The 27,819-nt window shown below is 31.1% G+C and overlaps 1 protein-coding gene across 1 annotated transcript; it reads right to left on the reverse strand.

The window, feature by feature from the left end:
• Window positions 1-35: 35 nt before the first annotated feature.
• Window positions 36-26,725, reverse strand: LOTGIDRAFT_103639 (hypothetical protein; the record flags this gene model as incomplete). The annotated part of the gene is made up of 46 exons (XM_009053300.1): window positions 36-261; window positions 541-697; window positions 1,070-1,190; window positions 1,528-1,653; window positions 2,738-2,842; window positions 3,195-3,372; window positions 3,934-4,077; window positions 4,464-4,593; window positions 4,984-5,104; window positions 5,467-5,520; window positions 5,790-5,915; window positions 6,798-6,930; window positions 7,059-7,240; window positions 7,370-7,442; window positions 9,991-10,126; window positions 10,416-10,543; window positions 10,903-11,010; window positions 11,272-11,582; window positions 11,839-11,966; window positions 12,783-12,941; window positions 13,026-13,122; window positions 13,451-13,647; window positions 14,191-14,293; window positions 14,639-14,720; window positions 14,912-15,036; window positions 15,186-15,256; window positions 15,624-15,706; window positions 16,086-16,219; window positions 16,448-16,578; window positions 16,737-16,845; window positions 17,164-17,214; window positions 17,435-17,594; window positions 17,810-17,913; window positions 18,247-18,436; window positions 20,526-20,621; window positions 20,888-21,156; window positions 21,355-21,455; window positions 21,775-21,975; window positions 22,616-22,706; window positions 22,948-23,016; window positions 23,283-23,770; window positions 24,088-24,160; window positions 24,974-25,059; window positions 25,166-25,259; window positions 25,622-25,741; window positions 26,636-26,725. 46 exons carry the CDS (start codon window positions 26,723-26,725, stop codon window positions 36-38), a joined length of 6,261 nt encoding a protein of 2,086 aa, XP_009051548.1.
• Between the last annotated feature and the right edge of the window lie 1,094 nt (window positions 26,726-27,819).

The raw sequence follows: 27,819 nt of genomic DNA on the forward strand, positions 1-27,819 counted from the left end.
AGATTGATGAATAACTGAATTTATAACCGTGCATCTTAACATGGAATTTCATTTTGGTAATATTGTAACCAGTCGTATGTTTTTCCTCTCCAGTTTTTGGTACAGTCACGTATAATTTTCAACATATAATTAGCTGCATCACGTTCAGAATACTGGGGTGAGAATCTAGTACGTAGTAATTTGATTGTCTGTCCACGGAAACATGGTAATCTTGTATCTAACATTAATGATACTAAAGATATGATGGCTTCTTGATATGGCCTGAAAAACATATTATTGCAATTAAAAAAGATTAATAAAATTTAAAAACACAAATTAAGATAAGATGTTTGGATCCGGAGGTCTGTCATGGAAACATGATGGGACAATAAACACATTGCTGTGCATATTAATGATCTCCTGAACTGGCCGGGCAAAGTTTCCTTCATTGCAAATAGAATTGTTGCTCATTAGTCTCATTATGAACAGGAAAGTTAAATGTAAAACTTCTTTCATTTTCACCTACTTCGAGCCTACTTGAACCCATAAAATGTTCCTTACCTCACTGCTAAATATCCCTGTACACATAGTTCCATAAACCATTGAAATGGTGGAGCATCACGACCTCCCATTATCAGCAACATTTCATTAGTTAACTTTATATCAGGTTCCCAGCCCATATTACCTCCTGGTGAACTTTCAAACATAAAACCAAAATCTACAAGATTCCAATTTGAACAAAGGATTGAATTCCAAAATTGCTTCGGCATATATTTTTACATGTATTCACTACAGAGGTGAAACAGAAATTTATGACAACTCAATTTTGCTACAAAAACGTAGAACATAACACATTTTAAAGATGACTGATTGTGAATATGATTGTACCCAAAGTCCTCTTCCAATAAGCTTATCCTTTTGAATCCATGTCTAAAGAATTGAAATGAATATCAGCTCCACTGTTATACATACATGTAGTGTAGTGAAAGTTGATGTTGTGCCTCAAGTTTAGCCATCTTGAACACTTGAACCACAACATTGCAGATTCGAAACAGCTTTTTGAATATATATACATGAATTAATAACAAACCTATATGAATCAGATGACCATGTTTATCTAACATTATATTACCATTATGTCTATCTTTAATTTGTAATAAAAATCCAATAATACTGTAAGCTGCCATACTGACTATAAAATTATGCCTGGCCTGAAAATAATGATTATTTTAACTAAACTATGAATAAAAGCATTTCTATGTGCCAAAATGGCAACTGATACTTAACACTGTTAAGTTAACAATAAGCTTGACTGTACCTAAAGCCTTTTAGCACAAAGTTCTACACAGTATGAAAATCTGAGATAATATCACCAACTGTAATGGTGGGGATGACCCTTACTTGATTACCAAAATACCCTCTCAACAGCAGGAAAGATTGTAGTCTTTAGAGTTAGCAGACGGACAAAATGTTTAAAGATAATATACATAGTATAATGATAACCAAATTTTGTGTAAGCTTGTGCTAAGAAAAATAAGAAACACTTACAGCCTGAAATTTGGGAGAGTTTTCATCACCATATTTATTGATAAAATATTCATACATTCCAATATCAGTTTGTCTACCTATCTGATCTCTAGATTTACTGTCTGGTACACATTCTATAACACCACACTGAAATATATAACGCATTCTATAACACCACACTACACTGAAATATATAACACATTCTATAACACCACACAGAAATATGTAACACATTCTATAACACCACACTGAAATATATAACACATTCTATAACACCACACTGAAAAAAAACACATTCTATAACAACACACTGAAATATATAACATATTCTATAACACCACACTGAAATTATATAACACATCCTATAACACCACACTGAAATAAATAACACATTCTATAACACCACACTGAAATATATGAAATATTCTATAAGAACACACTGAAATATATAACATATTCTATAACACCACACTGAAATATATAACATATTCTATAACACCACACTGAAATATATTAAATATTCTATAAGAACACACTGAAGTATATAACACATTCTAAAACACCACACTGAAATATATAACACATTCTATAACACCACACTGAAATATATTAAATATTCTATAAGAACACACTGAAATATATAATACATTCTATAACGACACGCTGAAATATATAATATATTCTATAAGAACACACTGAAATATATAATACATTCTATAACACCACACTGAAATATATTAAATATTCTATAAGAACACACTGAAATATATAACACATTCTATAACACCACACTGAAATATATTAAATATTCTATAAGAACACACTGAAATATATAATACATTCTATAACACCACACTGAAATATATAACATATTCTATAATGCCACACTGAAAATATATTACACATTCTATAACACCACACTGAAATATATAACATATTCTATGACACCACATTTAAATATATAACACCACACTGAAATATATAACATATTCTAGAACAACACACTGAAATATGTAACATATTCTATAACACCACACTGAAATATATAACATATTCTATAACAACACAATGAAATATATAACATATTCTATAACACCACACTGAAAGATTAAATCATTAATAATTAAGATTGAAAAATTATATTGTTTGTTTTACAGCATAGAAAATATTTGATTTTCCAGGAACAATTTTTTTCACTTCATACTATCCATGTTATAGCAAGATGACTTACCCCTGGCGCTGTAGCTACTACTCTATATGGAAATAAATATAACTCAAGACCAGCTTGATCAAATATATTCTTAAACATACCAATAACTTGGAGAGCTAACATGTCCTATAAAAACAAACATTACATTACTACCTAAATATATAAAATAAGTAATTATGTGAACTCTCTGAAAGATACCTGGTATATGTCTGATGACTTCAAACAGTTTATGTTAATTTAAGATAATCTAAGATGGTAGAGGCTGACTTACAAAACCTAAATACCAGAAATTTGCCAGGAATTTTGGCCTACAAAGCCTAATAAAAACTATAGACTGAGAAACAAGGACTTAAACCCTATCACATAATTTATTTTCCATGCCATTGACATCACACTGTCTTTTAGCACTAAAAGATTACCTGCAATCTTTACAGTTTTTGAAAGCAAATACAATAAGTCACTATTTGTGAGAACCTACTTGTCTGACATCATCACCAACTTTAAATATACAGGCCATCCAATGTTCACTGGTCTTCTTACTCTTCTGATCTTTCTTTACATCAACAGTAGTATTTTCTGACATGGCTAAATTTTCTAATTCATTGATACCACATTTCTCTACTTTAAATCTGGCGAGGAAGGGAGCTTTTGCAGCACTGAAATAAAGAAGGTGTTAACATTAACCAATAAACATTATAAGCTATGTTGACAATTTGAAAGAAAATCTGATTTGAATAATCTGCAGAGGTTCCAGCAAGTTGAGAATGCAAAGTACAGGTAATTCTACTCATATCCAGATCATTAAAGTAATAGAATGGTTTAACTATATTCTGGCATAGAAGTCACTAAAAGCTATCAAATAGAGCACATTGTTAATAATTCTGAAAAAATAAACATAATTTGGCTAAGATTTTATTTATTTTTTCTCCTTCAAAATATTGGCCCTATATCGCCCAATAATAATGAACTCAAAATTAAACATGAGAGAGGTTGAGATTGTGTTTATTCCTATTGCTTGGTAACTTGCAAAGTTAAAAACACAGTACCATGTGGAACTGAAACTTGACTTTGTCATTTATTTTCATTTTCTATTTACCAGGATAACTCACCATATTGACTTTGTCAACTTGTGGACAGATTTATAGATAGGTTTACTAAAAGTGACTACAGCCCTATTCAAGATTTACAGCATAATTTTTAATGCATAATAATCATACCTTTGCATGGGTGTTCCAGATTTGTAGTCAATTTCTGTGACAATAGCTTCAGGATTGGAGGGTAGGTAACAGCCATGTTGTAATGTTATTTTACTTAAACAATTTAAACACGCTTGCTTTCTTTCTGGACCTTTAGGATATGGTCTGAAACAAACAGTCAAATATTCATATGGTGTACTTTCCTGGTATTAAAAAGCCACGGCAAATACAGTGGCTCAAGATATTTAAGCATGCTTTCTGTCTACTTCTTGTTTTTAGACTTACCAATGACCTTTGACCATCTTGATTTTAAAGAAAGGAAAAGACAACATGTAATAAATACACTCTACTTTCCATTTCAACAATCAGTGTAAATAAAAGAGAATATCTTATGCCCTGTTCAAAACCTTTAATGTGAAGAGTGTTTGAGTCACATGGTAATTCCTGTTGAATCCACAGAAGGCTATAGGCTCCCTGGAATCCATCCAGATTTTCAATATGTCATCAATTGCATGGTGCCTGTTTTTTGGGGCATTAAGTTTTAAACATACCTTATTTCTCCTGAAATAGCTGTTATTTTACCAAAAAAGTCAAATTCTCTTTCATAAAATTGAAGAGCATGACCAGATAAATCTTGTGTTATTTGCATCATAATTTTCTCTAGTTTATCACCAATTTCAGCTGAAAAATCAAATATTTCTTAGAAATATTTTCTCGAAAATTTTAACAATATTATCAAACTTTATTTAAATCATTTCATCATCAAAAATAAAGAAAATTTCAGTACAAATAATGGATATTTCATTATAAACATTAGATATTTTATTATAAATAATGGATATTTTAAATATTGGGGTATTTCATTATCAACATTTGATATTTCATTATAAACATTGGGTATTTCATTATAAATAACGAATATTTCACATTTCATAAAGAAAATTGCATATTTCATCAAAAATATTGAATTTTTAGATTTTGGAAATGTTATCAAAATCTTGGATATTCTATTATGAATATTTTCATTTTGAATCATTAATTATGAATATCTCATGTTCAATATTTCCTTACCATCTTTTATAGTAGCATCTTCATCAGTGAAAGTATTAGTTTTCATATTCCACAGTATTTGATGTGCTAATAACTGTGACCTTTTAGCAGCCCATAAAATAAACTCTCCTATATACCCCATCTATAATACAAGATGTTACATCTATAATTGATGTTTCTAACTCTGCTGATTTTCATAACACACACATTCAGATCATCGTGCCAAGATTTGAAGCTCTGATCATAAGACTTGACAAATCTTGATCATCAAACCCCATTTATCAAATAATTTTACAATAAATTTTGTCATGAAGTAATATTCAACGAATGACAAATTCTTTTCCAAGATTCTTTGGGGGGGGGGGGGCTTGACCTTTACATATACCAAATGATTGGAAACTCACAAACAACATAATAGACCATTCTGTCTTACAACCATCTGCAATATTAATGATTTGGATGTAAACATAATAATCCAACAATGAAAAAAAAAACATTACTTACAGGATCATATCTTAAAGCTTGTACTAACTGTGGTATATAAAATAACAAAGCTTCCTACAAAATATTATATTACAAAATTATATTTCTTTATATATTTCATATTTTTAAGATAAAAGAAGTGATCATCTGAAAATTTTGTATATGATTGATTGAGAGAGTATTTTTGGGGTAAAATTACTCAGTCACTTGTAGTTTTAAATGTTAGTATTCCTATTCATTCCAACCTGGCAAGTTCGAATTCAAAAGTGAGTAGGCTAGTCTTCTTCTTCATTCTTCATACAGGAGTAATTAATGCCAACAAACAACGAATTTAGAAAACTTACGGGTGGATGAGAGCGTAGACATCTGACAGCATACTGAGCTGTTAATGGATGTGGTGGATACAATCGTGAAAAATAAGAGAGAGCTAAAACAGGGGAGACTATCTGCCATGTTAGAACATGGGTTAACTGAAAAGAGAAAGATAAGAATGCAAAATTCATTTTTATACAGCTCTGCTACCTAATTGCCAAATGCCTGCAGAGTTAGGTGCACATGGTAAAGCAAGTGCATCTTTCCCAAGTTTGATCAAAATTATTGTTAAACAAGTACACTTCTTTGTCTGCTCCATAACAAGCTTTCTGAATAAAACTGTTGAAACTATGAATATTTCAAAAATGATAAAGTGTTTTGTTGGAGTTTCCATCCTACATGGATTTGGATTGTTCTTATAATCATCTAACCAATCAATATTTTTAAAGTTTACATTCGATGATACACAGAGTCTGGCTATTGTCATTAACTACACTGAGTCTTAGATCAGTTAAAATCACCAAAATCCATACTCTAGTCTAACCATTTTCACTTCTAAGAAACTAGATAAGCCCATTCAAAATCATACAAAAATTCACAAGGCACTAACAAAATTAAGATGTAGGAAAGATTCTGAATTAGAGCTGATTAATTTGTCTCTCAACTGTTCAAGATTCCTTTCACTATTTTCACATCATCAATAATTCAGGTTGAAATAATTCTAGGCTCAACTAAAAAATCGTCAATAGTAGATCCGTTTAGGCATCTCCACCATGTTTTGTTGGGGTTTCCATCCTAGATGGATTTGGATTGTTCTTATAATCAAAACTAGAATCTAAGTTTCAGCCATGCTTTATTCAATCTCTAAGCTCTTACTTCATGCCTTCAACTCACAAAAGTACATATCCTGTCACATGACAAACAACTACCTTAAGAGCAGACAACTCTGTTTTACTGAGAAGGAAAATATGGGAGATACTTAACAATGATTTTTAAGACCACAATATGAACTAATGATATCAATATGACAAAAGACCTACCTCTGTGGCATCAGCCTCTAAGGAATGAGGTGTGACCAGGTATTCTATAGCTTGTGGTATATGGTTCACAGCACCAGGATGAGATCTTACTAATCTAGTTACTTCACGAACCAGGGCTTCTGAATTACGGAACCTAAATTGAAAACATTTTTAGCTGTATTTTTATCCTGTATGTAAAACTTAATAACTTCAGATTTTCAAACTCTCACATCAAAAGAAACTGAAAATGAAAAAATAAGGCCTGTTAGCTTGTAACTTTACCTGGAGGGTAAAAACACAGCCAGGGTAGGTGATATGTCCCAACTCAACCTAGCTGTATCTCTCCATTGTTTTTCTGTTAAAGGTGTGCTACGCCATGTAGCTATTTTGTCTTCATCTGGTACTTTTAATTCTGATAGTTCTAGAGGATTGTGCCAGGTAATAAGGGCATCAACTGCTCCAGCCTAAAATGAGAATCATGTCATTGAAATTATGCATCTATGCAACAGCAATTATATAGTAATTTATCGCCTCTTGTCTGCGACATTGTGATAAATTTAAGTCACATACACATACACTAATAAATAGCTTACCACTAAGGACAAGATAAGATTTCTCTTTTTAATATAATCTTTTAGTAAACTACTGGTAGCAGCTTGATTCTTTCTTGCACCTAAAAAACATGTAAGCTAATTTAGTTATTTTATAAAAAAAATCATGATTCATAAATTTGATGATTTTTAACTGATTCAGAACATAATTGCATACAATAATGCACTTTTCAGAATGAAGTTTTTATGATTTATGATGAACATGATAAATATTGTATTGAACAGCAAATTGAGCATAAAACAATTGAAAATAAATTTCAAGTAAAGCATCATTTAGTCTAGTCAAAACATAACCATGCAGCTAAGAATCTCATCAAAATGTTAGTCCTCAATAACCGTGCTGGTTAGTTCTTAAGAGTAATAGTCAGGTCTCAGTCTACATGTTACTTGACTCTACAACTAAAGCACTGCCACAATTGACATCTGCATCAGCAAGTAGTCTGCAAAACTGACAAAGCTAAACTTGTTTGACACTTTATAATATCTAAAGTTGTATTTCTTCTGAAGTTGTTGACTTGTAAAATGGCTTTCAAATTATTCAAATTTATGGCACATCTTTTCATGCCTTGTCATCAATGTCTTGCAGTTCACAAACAATCTTAATAGTTATAGTTGAGGAATACAAATCCATTTTCGGATCTCACCTAACATCTGCCCATATAGATTTATCTCTTTTTAGCAAAAACTCCATAGCTCCATAGCTCATTGCCAGTTACTTTTTTATTACATGCATATTAGTAGCATTTTTACATTAATTAATGGAACTAATTACTCCCATGAGAAGGAAGATAAATTGAGCACATTTAATTGTACTATTATCCAAATTGTTATACCAATTAAAAAGCTAGTACATATTAAAATCATATATAGTAAGCATCAACCAAGGCTCACAAACTGGACAGAACATAAATGGAAGTCATAATGAACACTCAAACATAGGCAATTTTGACCAATAAAAAATCAATTTCCACTGAGAAAATAAGAATGATACAAAAAAATGAAATCTATAACTTAATCCCAATTGTCACTTACAATTAGTTAATGATTCTAGTGATGGACATACAAAGATTATATATATGAACAAATAAGATAAAATTTCTTCATAATTCCAAGTTTTACCACATTTGAGACATATTCTGTTGAAAATTCTGGGAAAGAAGTGTGTTTCTATTTTAGAAAAATGTTGCTGAAAGGTCATTATAAGATTACAAGTACTGTATCAAAATTCATTTTTATACAATAGCAAAATTCGATATACTATTCTTTAAAAAGAATTTCTGTTGTCAAGTGTTTTGTGTTTCACAGCAAAATTTTCAGTCACAGACCATGGTAAACTTATAAATTATGATTATGATAAACACAAATTGAGCAGAAGTTAGATGGTTATTATTGAAGAGTTGTAGACAGTATCATGCCAGACATACAGTTGACATCATGACAGTTTATACTTGCCAACAGTTAACAAGTGTGCGTCTGTACTGGCTGGTTCAATATGGCCGTGAAGGCCAAGGACAATGGACAAACGTTGACCTCCTACAACTACATAATCAATGTATAGTCAACACATTATTACCAAATTCAAACCATGCATATGTTCATTCTTACCACAACAGATTGAGACAATTCTATATCTAAAATTTCATTTTATATTTTGTGATTTCAATATTTTTCCATTATAAAAGGGTTAAATTACAATATTTTGCAGTAGAATTCATAACATTATGGAGGAAAAAACAGAACAACATTCAACATTAATGAGAGAATATTTTCCTTCAATATTAATTGAAATAATTCTAAAAATGTTCCCAAATTGTCATATATATTAAATGAGAGATTTTAGTTAATTTACAAAACAATATAGATTCTCAAAGCTTAATTTACTTATAATCTTTCATTTATAAATAATGGTATCACTTAAATCAAATGGTAAAATAAGCTGGCAATACAAAATCAATTCTGCAGGTTTCTGATTTCTCAAATGCTTAGAGCAGAAACAAAATGTCAAGCAGATGAAATATATGTTTTATTTGGTTGAATTATGCAGAAAATTTACTGAGAAAATGGCCATTGATGGCCAAAGAAAGGGCAGAGCCTGTTCTCTAATTCTATTTCTTTTATGAAAAAAATATTGATTATAAAAAAAATTCCATTCTATTACTTCTAATAACATTGTTTAAGTCAAAATAAGAAATCAAACTGATAGTTTTATACTTTTCTAGATATTCAGAAAAGGTTTTATCAACTTCATTTTGATTGGTCAACACCAAATATATACATATTCAAATGACAATTATCTCCCAAAATGCAGTCTGACTTTTTCTGACTCTCATCCAGAAGACATATATAATTCAACTCAAAGGACTGTTATCAGAATGGTTAAAGTTATAACTCAAAGTTGTGTATTTAATCAAATTATTAAAATTTGATTGGTCATCACTGCAATAACATCAACCAATTATGTTCCATATACCATAGGTTTACATCAAGTTTGTGGTTTTGACAACAGTTTTCAAATTACAGAGCACAACATCACCCAGTCTTCTCATATAGCTATGAATTCCCAGCAATAAGACAAGAATTAACTCATAACACTAAAGAATCACTTACTTGCTGAGCGTCTAGAGTAAGTAGAAACACTGCTGTTCATAGTATTCATCCAACCACTAGCTTGAGATCTTCTATCTGGTGGTATACCACCTATTGATAATGTTTGTGGTGTCAACACTGAAGAGTCCATATCTAAAATATATAGCATGTGTTTGTTTTAAAAAACCAAGAAACTGTATGGAAGAATAGTTAACTAAATGTAACCAAATGTATGGTTCTTGGCATCAGGAATCTGTTTCAGTATTTAAAGGGTTGGTAAAGGGGTTTATTGAAACTTTTTATGTGTATTAGTGGCATCGATTTGCACCATTCCGATTTTCAGTCAGACTTCTATGGTTCTTGAAATTCCATTTAAACTAAGCTAAATCTAAAGCAAGGACATAAAAATGGGATATTTTTTTCCAGAAAGTATTAAACTTACCATTAAATGATAACATATTGGAATTCAGGTATTTTTTATCAGCATGCATCATCTGCCAGAATTTAATAAGAGTTATGATATCTTCTCGTAGGTTAGAACCTTGTTGAGTTGGACACATGATAGGACCACTAAAAAAACATAAAATAACAGATTCAAATCCTATACAATATTCATTGGAGAACTATGGTAGCATAGAGAAGACCAAGACAATAGTCAAAATAGTGTAGTGTACTTTATTTTGTTAAGTTCTTCATTTTAGAATTAAATTTGAATTTGAAAATGATATGAAATCAATGAACGAACAGAGTTTTATGTCCTACTTTTCTGTATTTGATTCGACTAATGAGGACAGGTAATTACCCAGTTGAAAAATCCAAAAGCATTATCTCGACCCATGCTGGGATTGAACCCTGGACCTTCAGGTTAGCGAGCGTCAAACTCCCTGAGACAACATGGTGTCAGGTTTGAATTTGATAAAAGACCTTACCAGAAGTAGTCCAATGATGCAGCATAGATTCTTTCTCTGAGTACACTTTTACCAGCTGTATTGGGTAAAATATCACCTTGTAATAATGATAGACCCATTATCAATAACCTGTTAATCAAATCATAGAAAAGATTTATTGCTTAGCATGGATCCCTAGCAAATATTTACAAGTCAATTCAACACAATATGCTTTGCTTTTCACAAAACACATCAAACAGAAAGTACTCAAAAAGTATTTCGTGAAAATAAGCTGAAAATATTTACTATAGATAAGTATTGAAAGTAAATATTGATTTCACTTTCTGAATATTCTTGAAATAGTTACTTTTAAATGGTACTACATGAAAATTAAAAGAGAAGATTTCTCACCTGGTTCTAGGACCTATGGCTGCAGGATGTCGAGAGATGATAGCTGGTGTTTTACCAACACCAACTGGTAAAGATTTGTTCAACAAACTCAACAAGATATCCACATGGACTGAGTTACTATATTTAGCTATTTCAATCCTCTCCATTAAGAATCTAGTCCAGATAGCATGTGGTGCAGTGTAAGGTGGTTGTGGAGCTAGGTCCACACCTTCTTTTTTAGCTAGAGGATCTGGTATCGGTTGGTCTTCTTCAAAAATTCCAAGCTTTAAATCTACAGACATCTGCCAAGCTGCTGCCATTTCACACAGGAACTGAAACATAATGTAATGAACAATCATACTTAGGGACCTAGAAATAAATAGACATTCTTCAACAGTGACAACAATACCATTAATATCTTGCAATGCTATTAATTTTTATTTGATGATCTAAGATCGGACGAAATATGAGTAATTCAAAATTAAGCTGAGATCTCAGCCTGTATATCAAACAATAACATGTCCCAATCCTTTTAAATGCATGGCTTTGAAGAACTTTTTAGATTCTGATTGAAAACATTCAGTTCACCTCTGTGGATAAATTTGGTCTAGCAGACAATAGCCATTCCCAGCATGCAACACTAGCCTCCATTGTTCTCTCTTCAAAATGGTTGATAGGTGTCCAACACATTGTATGTAGGATTTTTCTATTCAAATCTAAAAAAGTTCAATGGGTACATTATTGTAGATTTCCTCGGTTTTGAAACAAAAGCACTTCTATTGATATTGAGGTTATAAACACCAAACTTGTTCCTGTGATTTTGGCTTTTTTATAATTATAAAAGCATTGGAATAGAATTTAGACAGGAAAATAGGTTTCAAATGAAAATGAGAATATACAAAGTTTTTTTACCTTTTAAATGGATCTGTAAAGCACATAATCTAAACATAATCTCTTTAATAATACGACCATCTGAAAATACAAATATTATAATCATTACAAGAGATTGGTTAACCACTTGGTATTGTCCTAATTAAAACTACATGGAAACCCTAAAGCATTCACTACATGGTAACTCTAAAGCATATACTACATGGTAACTCTAAAGCATACACTACATGGTAACTCTAAAGCATACACTACATGGTAACTCTAAAGCATACACTACGTGGTAACTCTAAAACATACACTAAATGGTAACTCTAAAACGTACACTACATGGTAACTCTAAAACATACACAACATGGTAACTCTAAAGCATACACTACGTGGTAACTCTAAAACATACACTAAATGGTAACACTAAAACGTACACTACATGGTAACTCTAAAACATACACAACATGGTAACTCTAAAGCATATACTAAATGGAAATATTAAGCACTCACCATTTTTTCCAATAGCAGCTGCTAACTGTGTACACATTAAATTACTTAATTCTTCATTATCAGAACAAACCATCTGCATACCATTTACCTTGGTAATAGAAAAAATCACAATCAATTTTCTACAAGCTTAGGAAATTTGCTACTGACTGAGCTATAGAGAATAGACATCATCGAATTTTCAGTCAGATGTCTGTGGTTCCTGTAATTAAAGAAATGCTTAGCCGTAAGTGAACTAGTGTTCACAGTGTTAGACTCACAGACATCTGACTGAAAATGAGTTTGCAATACCTTTAAGTAATGTGCTTAGCTATATGAGATATATTTCTTCAAGACAAATGCTATTGATAGTGATAAATCCTAATTCTATTCTATTTATTCAATTCAACTCACCTCTCCTGAATATCTACTTCTTAAACTGAGGTTAGCCATAAAATTAGAACTGTTTGTATTCACACATTTAGGTCTTCTATCTAACGTGGCACTCTATAAAAAAAGAAGAAATATGTCATACATGATACAATCTGTGTTTTTTTTTCACAACTAATACAAATCTATCTTTGTCTTACTATTGAACAACAAAATAAAATCCAAAAGAATTTCAACAAAATATTAAATGAGAATAAACATGGGTGTTTTAAACCTGTTATACCATCCTGTTCTAAATAAAAGGTTTGTCTAAAGTTTTGAAATTTCTTTGACCATCAAATCTTTCCCTCAATTACAATTCAATTCTTGAAAAGCAGAGCATTTGATTTGTTGTCTGCTGGGAGACTACTGCTTTACATTCCTAAAGACACAGCTCTCAACTTACTCCTAAAGGTGCAGAGTTCTTATTATAACCAGCATAATTTAAAACACTTTCTGTTACTAGAGCTAAACCACTGTGTTGAAACAAGCCAGCTGTAGAGTTCTCCATACGTAATAAATACTCAATAAGATGAGAGCGAGTGGTATTTGGTGCCCATTTCAATGATTCTTGTAAAATATCAGTGCTTCGAAATACAAAATCTTTTACAACAGTCTACAAAAAAAAATCAATGATATTTTTTTCATTAGTTATGTTTTGTAGCGAAACCTTCCATTAAATCCAGTGGATAAAATTATTCAGTACAATGATAGCATATACATGTCAAGCAATACTTATTACAAAGTAATGCAGGTTTTCCCTTTCATAAGAGAAAATTTTGTCTTAATAGCAATTATATTTTATCAATAAGATTAAGACCATACAAAATAAATATGGACGAGAGAGTAAATTAATTATTTATTATCTAAAAGCACTTTTTAAAACTTTCAAATGAAAAAAAATCAGAGAGAGTCAAAGTATTTATCATTCATTTCAAAATGTCAATAACTTCAGAGGGCTGGCTATTTTACTGGAGAGTATGGAGTCTGTAAAACAGTTGATTTATTTTGTATGGCCTAACAATCACTTTAATTGAAGAGTAAGAAAGGAGCTTGATATCTAACAAGACAAGACAAGATGTCTGATCTAGAGTACTGTCTAGCATTATAGAAATACAATTGAATCATAATTACCCTACAATATACAAATAGAAAATATACGTGCCTCTCTATCAACAATACTATCCATAGCTCGTAACGTATATTTAGTATGTGGTACTTTTAACTCTGGTGCATCTTGGTGGGCATCCTGAAAATAATTAGATACCAGTCAATCCTAGAATCATAAGCAATCTTTGGTGTCATCCAATACATTGTAAATCAAAGAGTTGTCCTAATGAGGATTTTGTATCAAAAAGTATTAGATGAGTGCTTGTCAATACAACAAAAGATTCTAAGTATTTCTAATCTGATTGTGTACGAAGAGTGCAAATCTGAATATCTTATTCTATTATCATATTCTTTCACCCCATGGATAATGTCTGATAATAATTGCTACTTAAAGACAAACTAACTGTACTTGCATATGATATTTATTGATTGAGTTTAATTTATTGAAATAATTTAATAAACAAAATAATAGAAGAGTATTCACCATTTCTAAAGATCTAGATAAAACTTGTAAAATATCTAACATGGTTGTTAACACAACTTTACTCCATAGTAGATATGGAAATCTGAAAATCAAAAAATTTATTTTCAATTTGAACAGAAATTTTCTAATTACATTGAAGAAAAAAGATAGTCCCAAATCCGAACTAATATAGTTCTTGCTTGGCACTAATTCAGCTGGCTTGAGCATCCTTAAATTTGTCAGAAGGCACTGATATATTAGTTTTCTTCTTTAAATTATCAAAGACTATCTTACCTATCTACTAAACTAGATAAATATTTATCAGCTACACGTCGTATTTTACTATGTATACAGTTAAACTTGACAAGTAAAAACTGGGCATGTCTATCTAACTCTTCTTCTCTTTCTTCTGTTTTAGGCTAGAAAATAAATTACTTAAAGTCATGGTCAAATCTTTAGCCAAATATTGCATAGTTAGAACTCCAATTTAAAACATTTTGTCATGGTGATTGATTGCTTGAAAATCAAGATTTTAGCGACTTTAATTTCAAACATCTGATTGTTTTACCTTTAGAGAGATCATGCCAAGAAATCTGTAAAATATTTTATCAGCTACTGCCAAAATACATTGCCACATACCTAATAAACAGAAAATGGAATTTATCAATATAAAGAGCAGAAATTAACATATCAAATTTATTTCGATACCTCAAAATACTACAGAGGTTAACCAATGACTTCTCTCACTAATGGAATTACTCAGTTGATAGCAAATTGGAATGTCGTCTGCTAGGTGATTAGGTGCTGTGAAGGTAATCAAATTTCTGATGCCACTGGTAGAACTTTTTGCATCTGTTCATTGAAATTGTTTACTTTTCTCATGTCATTTGGCAAAATGAGATGAGATCTTGTCAATTTGATGATACTTTGATGTATATACCCATTTTTCTTAATACAGTCTGCATAATTGTACAATTTCTTAGTTCTTAATTGATAAGTCTCTTACCATCTTTATCTCTAAATATAGTTTTATCTTCTAAATACTCAAATAAACCATGGAATGCTAGAATATCTGTGGAATTCATTATTCTAAAAGATATAAATATTACAGTGGGGTAAGTTTTATATTATAATAAATTTAAGTTTTTCAGCATTTCATACAATCATGAGGGAATTCTTATCTATCCTTGTGTAACAAATCACTGCATATAAAACTTTGAAGTTGTATTCAATGAAGGAACTACTTCCATTGATACGCTTTTCTTCATATATAAGACATTAACTTTATTAAAAACTACATAGGAGAACTGATATATATTATTGTGATACATGTAATTCAAATACAATACAAATACACAGTGGGATAGCTTAGTTGGTATCTAAAGTTCAAGCCCCCCTTGCTCATAACAATTACTAATGCTAGTGTCAGTGATTTTAATGTAACTTCTATAAAGAAAGAAGATCTCACCTTAACTCTTCTAGTTTATAAACTGATAATAAATAAGTACACTGTGCGAAGTTTAACTTATGGATTAAAGTAACAACTTCTGTTGGATTATCTAATAGATTACTGATATTAACTCGCAATTCATACAGCTCCCCCTTTTAAAAAAAAATTATTTGTAGATCATTTTCAACTTTGTGTATTACAACACTATTTAGCAGGTGATATCTGCATGCATTTCAATAATTGTACATAAACTTAGATTATTGTCACCTGTGGGTATGGTAGATTTCTCCAGCTTTGTAAAAGACATACAGATATTTACTCTTTAATGTTTTTCATGTTGGCAACAATAAATAAATAATATCTATCTAATCATCACTTACAGGGGCAGCTGAATCATTTCTTAAAGCAGCATTATACTGTAATTCTTTACTGAGATGTTCTCGTGATATTAATAATGGTGATTTTGTAGCTATTTCACATACACCTTCATACCAATCTGGTGGCCATATACCTATTAACAAGACAACAAGTTTACAAAGATAGACAAGGTTAACAAATTTTACACCAAGTTTCAGATAGTATATTGAAAACTAAGAATAACAATAACAAAAATCAAAATGATCAAGAGAAGATATATTAAAGTCAACAAGTTTTAATAATAAGTAGTACCTGAACCTTCTGTAGCAAATCCCATAACAACACAATACTGCCAGAAATCACGAAATAATTTATGTAATCTTCTATTAGGTTCTCTAATTGGCTGTAGTCTTCTTGTTAACTGAAAAAACAACACACATTAAAACAAACACTGAAAATTGTATCTAAACCTTGAACTTTAGAGTACTTTTCATATTGCTTCTAAATTTTCTATAATTTCAACAAGACTTAAACAGAAACAAGAAAAAGCCTTTTTATAGTTGAATGACTCTATACTAAAAGCTGATATTGGCACCATTTCTATTTCCTATCAGAGCTCTCTGATTTCTGTATTTCAAGAAAAACATGAACCAAATTACAACATCCACATCCAAAAGGCCAATGATTTGATAATTATCTGGTGTTATAAGCTTCCTGAAAAATTGATCATTTCACTTACTATAGCTATCACAGGAATTAACACACCTAAATTACCAGCACTACTTGATGCCTGAAAATAGTACATAGGTTAAGATGTATTGGTAAGTTTTGATATACAGGTTTCTATACACCCATCAAATCTATGTTTACAACCATAGGAGGAAATGGTAAGAAAAATTTATCACTTTTCGGATCCAAGAAAAAATCTGATAGTTTTCCATATTATTTCTTTGAAATATTGATAAAAATATTTACTTGGTAGTTATCATGATATAATTCAATATACGAACCTTAGCTGTGGTGGAAATTTTTTCACTGGCTCTTTTTCCCTCTAGTCCCATTTGTACGAAGAGTTCTAAGAGACGACCTAGTAAATCTAATTGTTCTGTTTCACCTTGGATGTTAGCTGATATATTAGCAAAGGCATTGATAACAGAGTGGGAGACTTGTCTACAATGAAATCAAATTTTTTTTTCCATTAAAACTGGCTGAAATTTAGTTAAAATTCAGCTGGCATTAATTATCAATTAAAAACATTTGCTTTCCTTCCTATAACTGTTATTTAAATACATAAGTTTAAAAATTGAAGGCAGAAAAGTAGGACGTAAAACTCCATTCAATTCAATTCAAATATAAATTGAAATATAATAATTGAAGTAACGTACCTATAGCCTCTAAGCTTTTCATCTTTTTCACCAGAAGAATATGGTGCTGAACTTTCTACTGATATTTGTGTAAACATTGACATTACAGCTGAATAAATACCTGACTGAAATATAATACAATAATCATATTACATCTAGATTGTTTGTAATATAAGTGTTGGGTGTTAAGTGAAAAATTGCATAATATTGTAAATATAAATTGCAAATCACACCTAAAACAAATTTCCTTTGAAAGTAAGTCAGTAAGTGTGTAGTTGCCTATTACCTTATATAAAGTCATGCATTTAACATTTTCAGTCTAAAAAAAAGATTCTAGTAAAATCACATAGACACTGAAAATCATAAATCAACTTTTTTCCTCACTCAGAAATATTTTTAACATTAATTAAAGATTATTTCAAAAACTAGGATATTAAGAAAGTACACAGTTTAATAACACTTACACAACCAGCCATTATCATACACCCCATCTGATCTACAATCAGTACATCTAATGGTGATGGCGGAGCACAGAATCTCTGTTGAAATATTTGTAATATAGACTCCACTGTTTTAGGCGTATCTTTCAATGCCACAGCTAAATGTCCTAATGTTAATATTGTATTGGTGGATATTAAGTTGGATTCCCTAAAATTTATCATAAAACTTTATCATTTTTCAATTAAGTTTGATGGTTCAGAACTCGCTCATAAGGTAGTACATAACTTCAATACAACAGATAATAATACAACTTTATATACTGCTCTGACACATCAATGAGATTTTAGGGGAGCCTCAGAGCCCATTGAAAAATACAATGCAAATAAAAAAAATTAAAAAAAAGGAAGAACTAATTTAAACTATTTAGTCTTAATACTTGCTTTAAATATAACATAATATCAACACAGAAATATAACAATTTCTATCATATAATTATTTTTAATATACCCAAAAGAACTACATTTATAAATTTGTCAACAAGTATATATGTCTGGTATACTTATTATTGATTAACGATCAAAAATTTTCAAGTTTTTTGGCTAAAGATAATATTATTGAAGTAGATATATACAAAGTAAAGATGTTATATTAAAGGGGTAATTTTTGCATTTGAAACATCAGAAAGAACCAAATTTGTATTAAAGCAGTGTGCATTATAAGCAATGCTTATTCCATAATATTGTCTTGTGTTTGTGATTTGTACACCTCACTTCTAAATTTCGTTTAAGTCTTATTTTAAGAACCAGAACTGTGATTGTGGTACTGAAAAATGCTTTAAAGTTGTAAGTAAAGGAACCCAATAGAATCTCACCCTTTGTTATCTTAGTGTAACTACAGACAATAATTTTAAGCACCTTGGATATGAGGTTAAAAGACTTTTTCTTCATTCTTTTAACCAAATAGCAAAAGATGCACTTTCTGAATGGTTATGATTTATTTATGTGTATGATTCAACTATAGTCAACTTTTAAATGAGCCATATTAACTCATAATACAGATAAAATTTGCTGTCTCTCAAATTATTCTGATGGGATTTATCATAACAGCCTAATAAAAAATGTTGGTGTTTGTAACCAAAAATGTTATAATAATATTAAATATTCTGTAATCTAAAGTTGTTAGTACAAGATGTTGAAAATGTCAAGAATAGTAGTGAAAGCAAAAAAGAATAGCAACAAAAAAAGAACTGAACTATTAAGAAAGGTGCAGACCAATAGAGAGCCCCATCAGTATAGCACAACTAAAAGCAACACAAGAAAAATAAGCAATCATTGCCTCTGGATATTTTGCTGTTTTTTATTGACGGAAGCTATTGGTGTTGACTGCTGCGTAGCTTTTAATACCAATTTCAAAGTCTGCCATTTTGAATCAACTGCCTTTGCAAAAGCTCTAGCATTCAAAAAAATAAAAAATACAATCAAACCATAATTAATCTATAGGGAAAAATAAACATTCACCATAAAAATTACACAAAATATGATGGCGATGAAGAATAATTCAAAGTAAAAAATATGCTGACTCTTATGAATCATGAGGTAATAACTTCATTCTAACACATGACAGGGGATCTTGTGTAGAATTGAACATATTTGTAGTTCACTTGCTAATTAATTCTATGTGCAGCAAACAGAGCCTTGCTTATATCATATAATATATCATGTAAAGTATCTTCTCAATTTTTCTACTACCTAGTTCATTTGACTTTGGGTCATTATCAATAAAACTGTGAACTATTCTTCATCTTAACCAAGCCATGCATCACATAACAAAAATCATAAATGGGCATAGCAACATAACACATGGATAGATCTAGCATGGCATTATCAATGAAGTAAAGTACCCTTCATGAAGAATATGACTGTAAGTCATCATGTAACTGAAATAAGACGTAACATGTGAGAAGATCATGCAACAGGAAGGAGAAAAGTGGGGAAACATAACTTTAAATCAAAATCATTGTGTAGCAAATCATACAGACAAGCATGGGACATAGCTTTAAAATAACTTTGAATAAAGATCATCATACTGCAATTCATAGACACAAGCATAGGACATAAACGTAATAAATGTTGCAAATCATAACATAAAGGAGGGCATAGGTGTGAAAGAACATGATGTTGCAAATCATAATTGATAGGTTAAGACAACACAAACCAAGCACTTCTCTTCATGAATTGTGCTTTTTTTGTAACTTTAAGTATGAATGTAATACTTTGTAAGATTAAAGTTGGGATACCTGTCACTCATTTCTGCCTGATATAATCTGTTAGAGATGGCTGCTAAAAACGCTTGAACACACACAGGATCCTCAATTAAACCGGCTTTTAATGCTCTAAAAATAATATCAGAATACCAGGGTATATGTATAATTTCTACTTAACTTAAGTTAAGGTTATGTACAAACCAATCAAATTCTCTGGTGTTTTAAACAATATAAAAATGATTAAAATATTTCAAAAAAGAAAAAAAACAAGCCCATAAAAAATACAATTCCACAACCCAATGAAATTTTAAGATAGAAACATCTTCATAAAAGATTCCATTCATCGACTTCTTCAATTTAAGTACAGGAGTTGTAAGGAAGTACACAAATATTACCTGCAGATATTGTGAATGGCATTATCTCTTAGATTCTCCAGAGCTGTTAGCAACTTGTTGGGGTGTTTCTTACCATTATCCCCATTTGATTTAGTTGGTTTGTTGTGAGAAACATCTGTTATTGTTATTTTGATCCCTCCTTTATTTTCTGAGGAGGCGTATTTATTGAGTTTACTAAGTATTGGTGATGGTGAAACTAAGAAATCTCGTAATGATGCTACCATTGTACTAGCTAGTGGTGGAAATTTTACTGCCAACTTCCCTAAAGCCTAAAAACATAAAATACCATTAAATTTCCCAAAACTTGCTAATAAAAATAAATTTCGACAGGATTTTCCACAATAAATATTTTTTCAGAATTTTTGGAGATGATAGTCTCAATTCGTTCTCGCTCCTTCTAACTTTATCAAATCCTAATGCAGAAGAACTGATCAATTTTCTCAACAAAAACCCAATAAGAATCCTACCTCTAATGAAACTAGTAATAATGGAGCATGAGACAACAGTAATTTTCTTTCTGTATTATTACTAATTTTCTCTGTTAGTTTTAAACATAAATTTTCAGCCTCTGTAAAAAGTAAAAATAAATTACGAGATTGTGCTTAAGAGAGGATATGACTATTGTGTAGGCAATAAAGTATTTTGGTAGCTAGAGTTTAGGCAAAAATGACATATTTGAACATTTTACAGTCTGTACAATACTGTGTTTTGGACCAATTAGTGTTGTAAGAATTATTCATATCTATTTAGGATCATAAAACAATCACTGCAGTCATTGGAATCCAAAATGACTATTTTCTAAACAAATAACAACATGCAATTCTAAACACACTTACCCACTAAGCTCAGAGCTACAACCCTCCACCAAAAGCACACATAGAACATACCTGATATTTCTCGTATAGCCCAGAATAATAAATCAACACAAGCAGCATTACTATAAACAGTCAGCTGATATGGATTGAACTCAAAATCTTTCTCATGGTCTTTATGATGATGGCTGGACTTTTTCTCCAAATCAACCTGTCCAGAATGATACAAGCTCTTCACAAAATCCTGAACATCATTCATAAAAGATGCTGGGAGATCTAAAAATAGATTTTGTGAAGCACAGGTAAATATAAGAACATATATGACCAAGAAACATTTTCATACAGTTGGTGAAACAAGAAATATGTTCATTTTTAGATTTAATACAGACAAAAACAAGTGAAGTAGTCACAATAATTTCAATACATGGTGGTAATACTGTAAGTAAACTACATAAATTCAACCATAGAATACATAAAATTCTTTTAAATCATTCATTAAATATACCATAAGAATAAATTATACCAACCATAAAGTCAAGTAAACATAACAAAACAGAAGATTCATACAAAACAAATATATCTTAGTGTTTTTTATAAAAAAAATTCAAAGTTGTCAAACAAATAAATGCTGTTAAGTTTAAGATTAAAATACATTCATAACTGAAATTCTTAAAAGAAGAATATTACGAAATTTGTAAACATACTTAAAATCTATTAACTTACTTAAACAATATGGAGTAATTGTAGTTGTCAAACCTGCAGTATGGTATGAATGTTTAGATTATATATATTCCCAGATTCAATGGTAAACTAGGAAGATAACTCTGTTTATTGTTATTATAAAGCATTCACATTCAAATGTTGTAAGAGTTAGTCTTAGAATATTGGCATTCTTAGAAATATATCCATATCCTACCTTTTTCTTGTTCTAGAACATCTCTCATTAAGGTAACAATAACAACTGTTATAGTTTCACTAAATGATTTATATGGAAATCTGTATAAATTCTCTTTCTGAAATTGTAAAATCAGACTACATGTAGGTGAGATATTCTTGTGAAAAAGAAATTTGCCTAAGCTCAATAAAATGATCACAATTAGACACAAATTCAGATTTGATATAAATCAATTCTTGACTTGAAACCAAGTACTTGAAATTGAATTACAAATATCTTACTAACTAAAACCAGAGGTTATCTAGTTAAGAAATAGTTATATATTTTATATGATATTAACATTTTACCTGGACTTCAGCTAAGAAATCTTTTAAATGATTGTCTAAATTTTTTAATACATCTTTATTCAATAATCTTTTAGCCTGAAAAAAAGGAATTTAAAATGCATAGTAAATGAAAAGGACAAAATAATTCAATTCACTTGTATAATATGCAACAAAGAATATGATACAGAACTTCTTCACCTCGTTGTAGGGATAACTTACACTTCTTGTTGTAGTCACTTACTTTTAAGTGAAGCTGAACCTGTCCGAATATGTCCTATTTGTGAACTATCAGGGTTTGTGACTTTACATTGACAAGGTCGCATTGTATATTGTGCTAACATTATAACATGACTTTAGCTTACCACACTAACTAATGTCTGTAGATGTGAACTGCAAAATTCTAAATGATCCTGTTCTGGAATGATCTCGAAACCCCATGGTTTAGTTCTGGTGAAACTAGCAGCTACTTTATTCAAGTAAACAGATGTCAAAGGTGGTCGCTCTTCTTTTTCAGAGTTACTATGTATGCTCTCTCTACTTGGAGGTAATAAAGGTGATGGAGATCGCTCTCGTCTGTTCTCTGGGTAATCAAATGGTATTGGTGAAGTTGGACTAGGACTTTCTGTATTGATTACCAACGAAGATAAAGTCCGGGGTAAAATTGGTCTAAAAGTACTAAAAGCTCTCCGATGCGTCTGCACAGTCTCTTGCTCTGCAACTGGGAGTACTGATTTGCCACCATTATTTACATATAAAACATTGGATATTAAAGGTTTGTCTTCATCACTTGACCTGCCAATTGATCTAGCCAAGCCCAATAAAATAGGTACAATATTAAAACACAATACATCTGAAACAAAGAGAAATGATTTTAAAAATCTTGAACAATTGAATTAAGCCAAAATTCTATGTAAAGCTGTAAAATTTGGGGAAAAAAGCTAAAGCCTGTTTCGGCCATTATTATTCTTGGTAGCGAGAAACTCTCAACTATGGTAACTTTTCAAAGGCTTTTTAGTTATTGGTTACTATTGGAACATAACATATTCACTAGAATCAGGCCTAACTTGATTGAATGAAGTCTTCATCTACTGTAACAGTCTGGATGTGCAAAATGAAGTTTTATTCAATCAAATGTAAACATATGTATAATCTGTGAAAACAACAAACCTTTAGGGATATCAAATGCTCCTTCACAAAGTTTTGTTAAAACTTCCATTAAATCTAACTGAGCAGATATTATCTACAAGATAATTCAAAAAATCCAGTTTAAAGTGAAATGTGTATACTCAATGGCTAATGAAGGAAAGCACCCAATAGAGTTTAAATGATGGAATTATTACCTGTACAAGCGGTTTTAGATTTCACCTGTCAAAGGATATTAAACTGCACACCTGTAGCATGTAGAAACTATGGCCAATTTTTGTTTAAATTTAACAGTTGGACATATCATTCCAGTTGGAAATAATGTGGAAGGTGTTAGTGGGTAATAGATTGGGAGGGGTTAATGGGTAAGAGTTTGGAAGAGTTACTGGGTAGCAGAGTGGAAGATGTTACTGGGTAGCAGCATCGAAGGGGTTACTGGGTGGAAGGAGTTACCTGGTAGAAGAGTGGAAGGGTTAATGGGTAGAAGAGTGGAAGAGTTAATGGGTAGAAGAGTGGAAGGGGTTACTGGGTAACAGATTGGAAGGGGTTACTGGGTAGCAGAGTGGAAGGGGTTACTGGGTAGATGACTGGAAGGGGTTACTGGGTAGAAGAGTGGAAGAGTTAATGGGTAAGAGTGTGGAAGGGGTTACTGGGTAGGAGTGTGGAAGGGGTTACTGAGTAACAGATTGGAAGGGGTTAATGGGTGGAAGAGTGGAAAGGGTAATGGGTAGCAGGGTGGAAGGGTTAATAGGTTAGAGAATGGAAGGGGTAACTGGGAAGCTGAGTGAAAGGGGTTGATGGGTAGCTGAGTGAAAGGAGTTAATGGGTAGCTGAGTGGAAGTGGTTACTGGGTAGCTGAGTGAAAGGGGTTAATGGGTAGCTGAGTGGAAGTGGTAAAGAAGTAGCTTACCTCATCTCTAGAATTATCATCTCTAAAAGCTACATCACTTAAAATAGTATTTAAACAAAAACTAAAATTTTCTGTCATGGGAAGCTCTGAAAAGAAATCATGAAAGAATTTATACAGAAGCTTATATTCACATTTTAAGGGATACATTCAACTGAATGTTCTAAATAATATACAAATACTTATCAAACTTACTAAATTTATTCAGTCCTTTTGGTCCATCAATATATTTGGCTTTAGATAAACCCCTCAATATAGATAATAACAGTGGTAGGATCTCATCTTTATACTGAAAAAAAGCAAAGACTGTATTTAGTTTTAGTAGTTTCCATATAAAGCTTACATAGAATTTTGTAAGATAGCATAAGACAAAGATGGACAATTTTGCATAAGAAGACTTTTTTTTGTCATTTAGCATTATGTATACCAATTGTAGAGTGTTCTATTCGGCATAAACATAATCTAGTTTTCTTTCATCAAGCTGGCTAGCCTCTGTTAGGTGGAAATATTTGTGGAAAAGCTTTGAACTCCTTGCAATATGATATATTAGATCCCAATTGAAATGACAGAAATGGAAATCTCATTGTAAGCCCCCCAATAACATTTTTCACAGTATTCTATTACAAGCAATAAATCAAGAGGAAAGATTACCTGTAAGCCAGATTCTAAGAAATAAACACCTAAAGCTATCACAGCATCTTGTCCTCTGGAATCTATCTTTAAACTACCAGTTTTACTTTCTACTGGACATAAACTGATTAATCTTTTTACCTTTAACAAGAGTCATTTTACATTAAACTATAGGGACTCTAAGACCATTGTGATTTCAAAAACAAATAAACAAACAATATCTTTCTATGGACCAAATGCAATCTGAGACAAAAAATTCATGATTTGGAAATCTTTATTTCTGACTACTGAGAGAACGATACCATTCATCGAGGCAATTCAGGATTGTAAACATAGCTGAAAGTCATGCTGGAATGTTGCAGATAGGGCTGGGTATCAATTACCAAATTGATATCGATTATCCATGGCAGGCTATCGCTCAATAATTGATTAATAATCTAAATGACTTAAATGAAAAACCCTGTAAATATTGAATTAAAAACATGCTAAAATTCCTAATTTCATGGGTTATAAGCTTATTTACATCATAGAAGTTTATTCTTGCTTTGATCGCTTCTTATAGCTTATTGCGATTAAGTTATGTGCTGAAGGGAAACTATTTGGAAGAGATTACTACATGTTAACAGGTACAGTGAAGAAAATGTAACTTTGACATATAATTGATAATCGATAGCGAAATTATAAATTCTTAGCGATGATAATCAATTATTTCCATAAATCTACCCAGCCCTAGTTGAAGATATGTGTAAAAATTACTTTGCAAGGTAAGGCGAGGTTTTCTGGGCCAATTTCAATGAACCCAGAGACACAAGGAGTTAGTTGAATGTACTGTCATAGTCAATGACTTAACAATTAAAATGGTTCTATAGAGAATCACTTAATTTCACTTTGATAAAATGCACCATCCAGACAATAACAAAATAGGTTCATTTTCCCCTATTTTTCTACGGATGAATACATTACACCTAGCTAAGGCAATATCCATGTCCCGTTCTCGACGTTTTTCAATAATATCAGGGAGAATACCATAATTACCTTATCGAAGGGTGTTGGTTTCAGCGATGCAAGTGATTTTGCCAGATGCAAGAGCATTTTAGCATGAAGACTCCCTTCGGCAGCCGCCATGTTGGTTAACGAGTTATCTTCTCTTGACATAGGGGAGAGTGGTATACAACGGCCATTAAGGGTAATGTGTGAAACTGTGTAATATCAACAAAATTGAAAAGAGATAGAGTAGTATTATTAAATTTGTTCAATACTCCTGACAATTCCAAAGCTGTTTGATTCTTTTGAACAAAGTATTTCATACTGGTGATTGTTATCATTCTGCCAAATGTTCGTATCTAAAAACTACCAGTGGGCGTATATTACATGGCGAAGGCTACTTAAAAAGTGTTGATCTAATTTAGAAATATATACGTTTAAGAGTCATCGACAGAAAGTCTGTAAACAATAAGACAATTTTTACAGTCTTTTTGTCGCCAAATATATAATTGAAATAATAACGTTTTGTTCTATATTCTCCGCAATTCTAATTGACCATTGAGGATACTTATGAAAATTATTCGAATCCAATTTCAACCCCTTTACGTGGTTATTTCAGGATTGTGTGGCATTGTTTAGAGAGATAGAAAACGACAATACTTTACAAGTCTTCGGGAGTACTGTAATTCGAAATATTGCACGATGGTACAAATCTCTCAATTCAGAGAATATCCCAAGCGTTTCTGCCTTACCCATTCTGTCGAGGGCTTTATTATAATTGGCTGTATTCGCTGGCGTACTGGATCCAATCAAATCATTGTATTCCACGTTTTATTTAGTCCTTTCGCATTTCTCTTATTGTCCTTTTTTTTTAATGTTCACAAGCTTATCTTGTGAATCAATATTTCTTATGATTAGCAAAAATTAAAATTTCGTTACGACGATCTGCGAATCAAATCGAATTACTTATTTTTCATGAGAATTTATATCAAGTTTAATACATTCCCTATTTGTGACCTAGGCCAATGGTTCTATAAGAGAGTATCTCTTATAAAACCTTATACTAGCCTATTAGACAACTATAACAGACTGCTTAATCTTAAAATATCAATTTAATCTTTTTTTTACAATATGAATTTTTTTATTATTACTATATTATTTAAAACGTCATTTGCGAAATCGAGTCCAAACAACCGAAGTCTTCCGAATTCATTCTTTTTTTTTTTTTTTTTTTT

This window comes from Lottia gigantea (assembly GCF_000327385.1).
Source record: "Lottia gigantea unplaced genomic scaffold LOTGIsca_2, whole genome shotgun sequence".
Taxonomy (NCBI): domain Eukaryota; kingdom Metazoa; phylum Mollusca; class Gastropoda; family Lottiidae; genus Lottia; species Lottia gigantea.